Below are 11,911 nucleotides of genomic sequence, written 5' to 3'. Positions count from 1 at the left end.
ATTCCACTTATAGGCGGGTTCATATATTTACGGTTGATGTTCTGTTCATAATTTACTGAGTGAAAAGAGGGGGGCAAAAACGAAAAAAGAAGAAGCAGTCTTGAATACAAAATCACAGAAGATGCTGAGTTGTTTATGTGAAAAGCATCATGCTTCATGCTAGGAAGTATTTTCCAAAATTTCCTGTGGTTGCCCTCAAAAGGGGTAAATGGTCCGTCAGAGTAGATCATATCTGGGTAAGGGTCTTTATTTCCTGTCTATTTCTCTATGCATTAATAGCTGCTTGGATTTGCTCCAGAGTTCTCCCTTTCGTTTCTGGTACCACCGTGACCACAAACACTATAGCCAGCGCGTTGATTGCAGCATAAAGAATGAAGGTACCTGAAAACCATTCTTGTATAATTTAACTAACTGCTTTGTGAACCAGAGCTCTTTGAAACTAAATGGTTTTCACTTTTGCACATCTTCATATCGTTCCTTCTTAAAAACTACTATGTAGCTCTTGGTATTTATTTCAGTTCTTCCTTATTTATTTATCTTGCCAGCTGGTTGCCAATAAATTGATTCTTTGTATTAAGCTAACTTTTGGCATCGTTTCTTTGAATAAGTTTTAGATTTGTTTACCATAGGAGCTCCAGGACATAAGGTAGTTGTAAGTGTAGGAAACCGCCCATGCACCAAACCAGTTCACAAGTGTTGCTAAGCTTCCAGCTACTCCCTTAATATTTATTGGAAATATCTGCAACAAAAGACGATTGTCTTTTTTGGGTGGAATAATGAATTCATAGATGGAATTTTCATCTTGGAACTTAGATTACCTCAGACATTATTACCCACGGAACTGCACCCATTCCTGCTGAAAATGAGCCGATATAAAGCTGAACCAAAAGTATTTATCAAAGATACGTAAATAAGTTACATAGTTGGAGATCAATCTCAAGAGAAATATTATTTGACAATGATTATGATTACCAGTATGCCAATTAAAGTAAGTGCCGGGACTGATTTGATTGCCAATTCATTAACCTAGTTTTGCAGAAGGTCACTTTTACATGTCAGTATTTGAGAGAGACAAATTGAATTTCTGGGGTCTAAAATTAGCAAAAACCTTTAGATAGAATGCAGTCGCAGTTATTATACAGCCAAGAATCAGTCCTGATGCAGAAACCTGGAATACATAGATAAATTAACTTTCAATACCTGAAGGGTGATGAGTCGAGATGAAATTTTCAGAGATAACCGCGTTGGACAGAAATTTACCAGTAATAGAGGCTTTCTTCCAGCTTTATCTATGACGGTTGTGTTGAGGGCGGTAACCACAACCTACAAAATAATTTTTTTTTCAACGTACTCCTATTGGACTCTGACATTTTGATTTCTTGAAGTTAACAAAATTACTGAAAGAAAGAAACCTGAAGAATGGCATAGATTATGGTTCCAAGACTGGGAGAAAATCCTGAAATAATGCAGAATTTCAAATATTAGAGTACCAATGTAGAATCAAAACATTCTAGAAAGTATCAGCAAAAAATAATCTACTGGATTAAAATTCTATCATCATCGGAGATCAGAAAGGTTTTCAGGATGGAAGTTAGCGTGTAAGATTATTTTTATGTATCTTGTTTTATTTGGATTATTTTTCTATTTAGATTAGAATTTTCAATTTAATTGGGATTTTACTAATTAGAAATCATAAATTTTATTAGTTAGGCAAGTGTTAATTAATTAAAAATGCTTTCATTATAAAGAATTTTAGATTTAGAACTAGTATAAATAGAAATGTCTAATTTATTATTAGGGATTCAAACTCATATTGTTAGAACTTTTTTATAAAATATTAGAAATGTTTTCTATTCCTATACAATGTTGAGGGCTCTAATCTTGGGATTTGATAACCCTCACTTTTATTTATGCTATATGCGCATCAAATATTGGTCTGCTGACTTGAAAGCAGGGTGGATATAAAATTTTATGTTTAGTTCCCTGTTTGGTGGAAAGGGCAGGGGCCATGTCTCTCCTTTGATAGTAATGTTTATCATCAAGACCTCTTTACCTGCTGACTCAAAAATATTGCTGACATAAAAGCAGACCCCATTGATTCCTCCAAATTGTTGAAAGACCATCAGTCCTACTCCTATCTGATCAAATTGGCATAAAATGTATCAATTGACTATCAGAGTTCATGAAAAATAAATCCTTTCTGGTGAGCCCAACTGGAAAATAAAGAAATATAGGATTGGAAGGTTGCAGGAAGGAATAATACAATGACTGAGCGGAGGTATCTTCTTTGAAACAAATCTAGGAATCTGGCTTTTGGGAGCCGTTCAAGAGTTTCTATGTACTCCTGTCACAAAAGCATAAAACTCATCATACTTTTCTTCAAATTGCTACTACATTAACAGCATGTAGAATACAGATTTCAGATAAGAACCTTGATTTCAGTTGCCTCCTGAGATATATCAGCTTCCTTGCCACGAAGCTTTTGTAGAGCTGTTTGAAACTCATCTTCACGTCCTCTCTTTGCCTGTAACCACGCCATTTTCGTTATGTGTGTGTGTGTGTGTGTGTGTAGGAAGAGTGTGTATTCAATTGCTGTTCGTTACCAGCCATCTGGGAGATTCGGGAATCAGAAACAGGCCAAAAACCAGAATTGCACAAGGAACAAGCCCTGCAAGCACTCTAGAGGTAAGCTTCCTGCTCTACAAATATTTTTAGTGTTTTCTACTCAACCATTTAAATTTTCTGAAAAATAATGCCCATTCTTGATCTCGTGATGATTGAGTAGGCAATAGATCAAGGAATACCAGTCAATGCCAAGGCCCTCCATGTCAGTACGGTTCCTATAATGAATGCAACAGACACTCCACCGCAGATCATAAGCTGCATCATGAGATGATATGATTAGAGAGGATCCTTGTCCCATTACATTTTGGTTTGCATTATATATTAAATATCTACTCCGTCCAACTAAGCCTCAATAGAAAACGTAATTTAGAAAGTTGATGTCCCTTCATAACACACCACAGCATGTGAAATTATGTTATCATTTGAAAAGATACATTTCTCAAGTTCTGTCAGAAGCGTGTCTTTACCTGATTTGTAGTTGTTAGTGCTCCTCTAAGACTCTTGGGTGCAATTTCAGCAATAAAAACAGGTACCTTGTCAAGATTTCAACATCATAATCGAATTCATTAGTAACATATATTCTACCATGTGCGTAGAGGCATGTTGAGAAGCAAATGCGAGAAGATTAAAATTCTACCACATAAGAAAAGACTCCCATTCCATAACCTGTTGCCAGTCTCCCGAGGTCCAGCGCCAGAACCCCCTGTTTTGTATTAATTGAGAGGGTAACAAGAAATAAGATAGTATGTCTGGGGAAAAAAAATCCCTTTTGCTTCTGTAATTAAGATGACACAAACCTGAGCAAAGTAGATGGCTAGCCATCCGGCAACACAGAAGCTGGTAGCCACTCTCAGCGCCTGCGTACGTTCCATACAAGGGTTGAGTCCTCCACAAGTGGCACTAGATCCAAAAATGTTCATCACAGCATACCTCTACTTACCCCTTTCCGACCAATTAAATCAGCGATGGGCCCACTTGTGATTGCACCAATCATTGCACCGAATGTCAATATTGAACCAAACACGGAATACTTCATAGTTCATACAAACACAGAGTAAGGAGCACATATAAGTTTGGAAGCTAAAAACCAAAGAGTTCATTTGCTGCGTTTAAAACAGCATATCATCAGTAAATAGGAGATGCTTTTCTTGATACAAGTGCCCTAGATCTAGCTCATCTTTTGATCCTAGAAACTTTTCTCTTAAGTTCAATTTCCGCAGTTGATCTGGAGCCATATTTGTAATGTCTGCTGAAAATCAATTATTCTTCCACAGCTTGAGTTTGCACGTTTCTGACAAGTTAGGAGACTTATTGATAAAGGGGACATATCAACCGGTTACTTAGCTCTGGATACGTGCTTAATATACTGGGAGACAATTTAGTAACTAACCTCTGCTAGAGATAGAGAGAGATCTTCCCTGACAGCATTTTCTGTGGGTGATGAATAGCCTGCCTGAAACAACATGCAGTAAATTAAATCAAGACTCTTGCTTGTCAAGAAATATGTAGGAACACGAGCTAAGTTAGGAAACAGAGCTTATTATCAGCCTTGTAAGTTCCTAAATAAAAGAAGGTAAGCTTACACATGAGCCAAATGCGAAAGAGCCACAGACTGCAACAAAAGTGCTGAGGTAAACCATCCGAGCACTTTCTTTGCTGCTACTCTGAGCAAAAGACCCATCTTGTTCGTCCATGAGTGGTTCTCTTACGTCTTCATGCTCAGCACGATTCTTACACTGCTCTAGGTCCTCTTGGATTCCCATGCCTTCACACCTTTCAGTCAGAATCTGCGCAGCCTGGAGATGGCAAAGAGAGAGTCTGTGAAGGAATGCTTTTTAGATCAGTGATGGATGTGAGAAATAAAAGAAAGAGATACGTTTTTCTTTCTTTCTTTCTTTCTTTCTCTCTTTTCTTTTTTAAATTTTCCTTAAATATGCTCCCAAAAAGTAATAATTCTCAACCACGTACGCTGTGCTCAAAGCTTCAATATTCAGTCACACTTGTCCCACCACAACAGCGTTCTTGACTTGATATACCCATCAGAAGCAACTGTTATTTTTACTAGACAAGTAAGTCTAGATTTCCATGTGCTTCATAATCAAATAATTAAATGGTATTGCCCCTGAGTTCACATGGACATGGCAGAGCCTGTAGGTATGCTTGGTTGGAGGGATGGATACGAAGTAAAAGGGATGATGTGTTTCTTTGTTTCGTTTTTGCATTAAATAGCCAGACAACTCATGAATAGATACTATGAGTGAAAATGGATGGGAATCGAAATAGGAAATGGATAAAAACTCAGTTAAGAAAGGGGTGGATTTCTCGCATATTTTCCAATTCAGACGGACGGCTTCTTGTTAGTCACATTCTTACACCCAAATACGCCCTCTAGAATGGATTAATATCTATCATTTCTTCTCTTCATTTTTCTACTTTATCCTATTCAATCCTTTCCACCGAACAGTTTTTAAGAACCCGTGGCTCCGATTCAGGGAGGGCAGCTTCATTGTTTTATCTGGAAAGAGATTTCTGTCAACCAAGCACATTGAAAGAGATTTCGTAAAGCAAATTATAATGGAGATTATGTTTTATTTTATTTTATAGGATTATGAGTTTCTTTTTCATCATTTCTCATTGACATTAAATCTACCACAGGAGAATTTCCAGCCGGCAGCTACCATCGCCTAGATTCTGAACCTGCTCATCTCCTCAAAATTAAGTTAAATTGTACAACTTGAGGTATTTTCAGGGTCCATTTGGTGCCTTGACGTCAAATTAATTGTGGGTCTAGGCAGCCTCTAGCGGCTACAAAAATTCCAAGGTGTTCTTTCAAGATAAATCATCAATCCTTGTCTTTATTGCTTCAGCCAGCCAACGAGCTCTGCAGCATGATACGTTTCTTCTTCCTTTGTAGACCAGACATCTTGCCACGCATGACTACCTTGCATTTATATCATTAAATTATTTGAAAAAAAAATTAAATACGTGGTAGGCAGACCCAATTTGACTGCGATATTCTCTTGATTCGTTCTTCCTCTTTCGTTGAGGAGCTGAGTAGCCCGCCATCTTTTACTCTCTTTTTTTTTGTTTTTTTTTTTTTACTCGGCTGCGAAACTGAAGATGCGAAATTAATTAATAGGTAGGATTATGGTAAATGTAACTTTTTAAAGTATTTTCTGTTTTAAAATATATTAAAATAATGCTTTTTATTTTTAAAATTTTATTTTTGATATTAATATTTCAAAATAATTTAAAGATAAAAAATTTCAAAAACATAATTAAACTACAACACCAAATAAAATCTTACAAGAAGCTCAAGGCAACTCCCTATGTGTTTATATAGTGCCGCCCAGTTGGTTTTTATTTATTGAATTAGTGTAGTATATAATTTTGAGAAAAAGGTTTATGAATTTAAATTATTGTTGGAAATAGAAAGGGTGAGTGATTATAAATTCAAATTCACATCACATGAAAATTAAAAGCTATTATTGAACCTGTATTTTTCTTAGATTGACTTTGTCATTTTTTATTGCAAAAAAAATCCCACCTAGTCAGTATTAAAAATGTTGGGTTATTAAAAAACTAAAAAATATTTTACTAGTAATAAATTACATAGCATTCTATAAAGTTCTTTCCAATAATAATAATAATACAAAGTACTTAAATGTATTGTTATGCTATTATGAAAAAAGTGATGAAACATGAGTTCATTCTTTTTAACTGTTTACAAGAGTTTAATTGTACTTTTCCGTACATGTTTTATAATTAAATTACGTGATAATTTATCTGGGCAGTCTTATCAAAACATGCTTGATGTCAAATCAATACTATTCTTAGACTATAATTACTTTCTTGTTTCTTTTTAAAATATTACTATCACCTGAGCTTTTTTTAATGTTGCAAAAGTTTTTGGTGCAGCACGCAGTATAGCGAGCGTGTAACCAATTGAGTTGTACATACTAATATGAAAAATGGTTTTGTTTTTGAAGCAGATCCGCCGATAAGATTACGCGAATTATTGCAATTTAATAATCATAGTGGAAAAAAACAAAGCCAACAAAAGCTACAAACAAACATGGGTCCAGTAAAATACAAGAGCAAAAGAAAATGACGACTACCAAATGGATGGAGTTGCAACCTGCAAACTGGAAATCATTACACGGGAGACGGGAATCCAGCCAGTATTCTGATGCGGCCATGTTCTATCTTTTAGAGCAGAGAACGGGATTGAATATTGTTTTCGACACTGACACTAGAGGAATACGTGGCTCACGCGCTAATTATTTGACCTGCGATTCTTTGTGGATTATAAAAAATATATATATTATTAAAAAAATACAAGCTATTTTGATGTGTTTTTTATATAAAAAATTCAATGTATAAATAGAAAAACTTGTATAAATATTTAATTAAATAAATTGATAAATATTTATGTAAATAAAAAAAATTATCAATTATAACTAAAAGAGAAACTGAAAAAATAAGATATAAATTAAAATTAAAATATTTAATCTCATAAAACATTTATCTAGTTATAATGTAGAGTGATAAAATTATAAAAGAAAATAATCAAAAAAAGATGTCAAATCACATTAATTTTTAAAAATTATGACTCGGGTTATTAGATCAAAAGCATTACAAATAAAAAAAATCATGAAAATCAATCCCCAACAAATAAAACGACAAATGATAAAACCAAGGAGAAAAAAACTTCACAAAAAGATCTAAAAATTATAATTAAAAGAATGAGGGTGAAAATAAAATAATATAAATTAGAAAGGAACAATAAATGTTCAAATAAAGAGTTAAATTGAAAAGAAAAATAACTTTAACAAAAAAAAATCAAAAGAATAAGGGCCAAATTAAAAAAAATAAAACAATATAAACTTTGATTGAATGATGAATTTGAAAATAAATAAAGCTTTAACAAAATACTAATAAAAAATAGAAATCAAAAGAATAAGGACCAATATGGAAAAAATAATATATGAAAAATTACAAATGAAGTATTAAATTGAAAACAAATAAAACTTTTAAAAAATAGATAAGAATGAAAATAAGAAATTAAAATAATAAAGATTGAAATTAAAAATAAAAAGAACAATCATATACTCAGATTGGAGGGGGAAAGAGAGAGAGGGGTTCATCGGTGATAAACCATTCATTATCTACCATCATACATCACACTAGAAGAAAAAAAAACATGATGGTACTCGCAAAAACATGATAAAAGAAACATATTTAGTCATTAGATGGTGTTTAATGCTTTATCTAAATAGTATGAATATCAAAACTATTTATTTAATGAGCACATGAGCACATGATCACATGAGCACAGGAGCACACTTACTAGCATTGAATGAGCACATGACAACTATTTATTTAATAAAAAATTAACTATTTAACATAAAAATATCAAAACACCACTCAAACCATTAAAAATTACAAAAAGAAAAAGAAGAAGCCATGTGATAGAAAAAAATACCCTTTAGACACCTACCTTATTTTTTAAGTGAAAATACAAAAATATACTTGATAAACAATTATAATTTTTCTTTATCTAAGGGGTAAATAAATAATTTTATTGTTTAATATTTTTTTTGAAAAGAATAATATATCATCTAACCAGTGCACAATTGAAAAAGATAAATTGCCATTAACACCAAGATTTTCTTATTTTTTTTAAATTGAATGGCAAAAAAATAATTTTATTGTAACAATTCATAATAATTTTTATTTAATGTGATCTACAAGTTAATTTGTTAGATATCTAACTATGTAGTTTAATTAATTTATAATTGAATTGATATTTTTTTTATTATAATGAATTATTTTAATGTTAAGATTAAGATTTTTTTAATCATAAACTTACCTGATATGAAAATTAGGTGATTATGTTGACTGCTAGTTGCATATTTAACAAGTAGTCGCGTTATGCAGTTCTATTTATGTGCTGGAGGGCCTCCCTTTATTCAACTATTTTTGAGTAAAATGAACTGTGCTGGTACTGTGTTCACCTGAACAATGCCAAAAATAAAGTTTGGCAATCTGATAGCGAAGGGCCTGATCAGATTTTGTCTGTCATTTGAAGGCAACTAGCCGATTAAATTGTCTACTGTATAGATCTACACGTAATAAACAATTTAGAGCACCCTCAAAAGTTTTTTAAAAAAAAGGGACAGAGACCACTCTGTGCTACTAATTAATTAGTAATAACTAATAGAGAGAGGTTTGTCAAAGACATATCAAGGATCCGGCCATATGTCTGTTCCAAGAATTGTAGTTGTACACAAAAAAACAGTGATTCTTAATTTTCACGTATGTCCTCCTTGTATGCTGTCCAGGCATGTGGGTAACTGGAACGTGTCATCATGTGTGATCTTGCTAGAGACATTTCCTACTTGTCTTTTGATTACCGGTCAAAGACGCTGTGAGCTATCGATTGGATTGGGAAAATAATATAAAAGTTAGTTAGTCGATGATATGATGATTGTCTAAAAGTGTTTGATATTTATTATGTGCTATTAATTTTTTTTTTTATCTCCTTGCCGATCAACAAAGCCAACCACAGCCACCAGATCGACGATCACTCCTCTTTGTCTCGTAAATCAGAGTCCCTTTTCAACCCTAAAACCACCATAGAAACAGATCTCCTTTTAGCCAAAAAAAAAAAAAAAAAAAAGAGGGACCCAGAAACAAATCAAATTCCAGGCCAAATCTTCTAATGGTCATTTTAGAATTACGGTGGATGTTGGTTTTTTACTCAAATATAATAAAATAATATTTTATTATTATTTAAAATTTATTTTTAATATTAATATATTAATAATAGATTGAATTTTTCCAACGTTACTAAAATTTTATATAATTATTAATTTTAGAATATGTATATAATTAATTAAAATACATATAAATTAATATAAATTAATCTGAATATCTTACTAATTACAAAAAAAGTATAATTAATTAAAATACATATAAATTAATCTGAATATCTTATTAATTAAAAAAAAAAACAAATGAACCGTTGTTGAAGGATGTCGCTGTTGATGTATGGATGACAAAAGTTGTTTGGACACATGATTTGACTTTTACCAACTCAGAGTTATTATTTTTTAAATATCATATATATGTTTCTTCCATGATTTTACTGTGTAATGATTATTTTTATTGTCCAAGAAGCAAGCCCGGGATAAAGAATCACCCGACCATCGTTGTTGTCAATAGAGAGAATACTATAAATTATTAATACACGATTCTTTATTGTTTTTAGAAATTTTAAAAATAAGAAAACAACAATTTATTTGTTTGCTGACGCACAAGAACTGTTTTTGGATGCTGAGATGTTTTTTCTTCGACATGATGAGAAACTTGAGCTAGATTAATGCAATCTCATATGGGTTCATTGTAAGTGAGGGACAGTGGTAAGGCTAATTTTGCAAATAATTAATTTGAAAAAATCTTAAATTTTTAATTTCTATATTAATATATATTTCAAATTCTTTTTAGGCGTTCATGATATTCTATATTTAAGAAAAATCATCCTTTTTTTTTTTGGTTGAGGTACACCTGAAAAGGAAGAAGTAGAAACGAGAGGGTAGGGAGATAATATTATAAATTTTGGTTTGGATTCGGAAGCTACACCACCATTGATGAAATTAAATGAACATTTATTTGCGAAATGCTTGTCAAGCCATCCCAACTAGGGTTTGATGTGGACTTAACCTAGTACAAGACTTGCCCAGCAAGTTCCCGGGCCTCGTAGAGCCCGATAGCATCTCAGGAATAAAATAAAATCCAGATCCCATACCTTGATCTGGACACTTCATGAGAAAGATCAGACCACGACAACATACAGTCTGATTCTTATAGTAAAGAAGGGTATAGATTCAGTCAAATGCAAACTATGATTGCAAGATCATTTATCATCCAAGTTTTTTCTTCATATTTTCTTTTGTTTTTGCTTTTATAAGAGATGTTCCCTCTACATAAATGCACGGATACAAATTTCTTGCAGTTCCACGTACAGTGTCAAAGTAATTTCTCAATCACTAAGTAGAATACCATTTGCACTTATCAATATTTATTGTTTTACTAATATTTTAGGGATCGAAATCATCCATATATAACAAAAACCTAGGTCGAGAGAGCATATTGAAATTATTTGTAATTATCTTCTAAAAATCCTTGTGATTAGAATTTTTAGGTCTATCATTTATAATATCTATCTTCTATTTTGGTGATAGAAACTTGTACAAGGGACTATAAAGAACCCTATATTTCTTGTATTTAAACGTATGAATGAAAACGTGAAACTAATTACTGAATTCTATATGGTATTAGAGTAGGTTTTTTTGCAAATCCATTAAATCAAATCATCCTCAATATAATAACTACCAAATTATCCTTTTTCTACATGTTCAAACTAAAAACTCAGGTTTCAATACTGGTATAACACTCAACAAAACCAACTATGACACCTAGTCTCAAATCATCAAAATGCAGATTGTTGGTCATGAGAAATTGGATTATATTAGTAGCCACTCACCTCAACCTAATGCAAAAGACTTCTTGATTAGTACTTAAAAGTGCATTTTTTTCAAGGTTTTATATCATTATTTTGCACTTGAAGTATCAATAACTCCATAAATAAAGCATGTTTTATAATAACAAGTTTGATACCATAAGATACCTTTAATTTATGATAAATATTCATCCTAAATACAGCTATATCATATAAATGAAAGGATTGATTGATAAGTTGAAGTATTGAAATTAAAAGGACAAATAGATGACCAAACTTAGAAAAGAGATGCTAGTGCAGTCCAGACTTGAACACTATTCGATAATTGGATCATATCTAGCGCTGTAGATTTCGAATTTAGGTCTTCTTTATATGGATGAAAAGCTAAGATACCTAAAACTTTTATGGGAAAGGCAAAACTCAATTCTGTTGTTTGGAAGTCCAAATCTTAGCAACAACGTAGCAATCCGAATCTGTCCTACAGCCCAAACACTGTTCAGTATTCAGTCCATATCTCGAGTTCTAGAAGTCTATATGACCTCAATTATTTTTTTCTAGAAAGTTGAGACAATTTCCTAGAGCTTTCATAGTAAGGTTGGTTCAAATTCTGACGTTATTAATAACTTTTTTTAGACAAAAAGATAAGTATTGTCACCAAGTCAAGAATTGGTTACTCACTCAACAATTAGTCATCAAATCAATTGGCTTATAAAAGAAGGCATTTGCCATCCATTTAGGCGTCTTAATTTCTAGATCAAGATT

The 11,911-nt window shown here is 32.4% G+C and overlaps 1 protein-coding gene across 2 annotated transcripts; it reads right to left on the bottom strand.

The window, feature by feature from the left end:
- Positions 1 to 21: 21 nt before the first annotated feature.
- Positions 22 to 9,805, bottom strand: LOC105114589 (sugar transporter ERD6-like 7). Of its 2 annotated transcripts, XM_011011172.1 has the most exons (19): positions 9,784 to 9,805; positions 4,209 to 4,316; positions 4,016 to 4,078; positions 3,566 to 3,655; positions 3,423 to 3,482; positions 3,263 to 3,328; positions 3,093 to 3,158; positions 2,805 to 2,880; positions 2,604 to 2,668; positions 2,432 to 2,524; positions 2,264 to 2,344; positions 2,054 to 2,138; positions 1,413 to 1,456; positions 1,261 to 1,323; positions 1,109 to 1,168; positions 973 to 1,026; positions 819 to 878; positions 625 to 739; positions 22 to 381 (listed from the first exon to the last, which is right to left on the bottom strand). In XM_011011172.1, the coding sequence occupies exons 2-19, from the start codon at positions 4,263 to 4,265 to the stop codon at positions 266 to 268; spliced, it is 1,314 nt and encodes a 437-aa protein (XP_011009474.1). In that variant the 5' UTR covers positions 4,266 to 4,316; positions 9,784 to 9,805; the 3' UTR covers positions 22 to 265. The 2 variants fall into 2 exon arrangements, with proteins under 2 accessions (XP_011009474.1, XP_011009473.1); XM_011011171.1 differs by lacking the exon at positions 9,784 to 9,805 and having other exon boundaries at positions 4,209 to 4,996.
- Between the last annotated feature and the right edge of the window lie 2,106 nt (positions 9,806 to 11,911).

Source organism: Populus euphratica, unplaced genomic scaffold (assembly GCF_000495115.2).
Source record: "Populus euphratica unplaced genomic scaffold, PopEup_1.0 scaffold542.1, whole genome shotgun sequence".
NCBI lineage: Eukaryota > Viridiplantae > Streptophyta > Magnoliopsida > Malpighiales > Salicaceae > Populus > Populus euphratica.
This window is presented reverse-complemented; position numbering and strand designations above follow the sequence as displayed.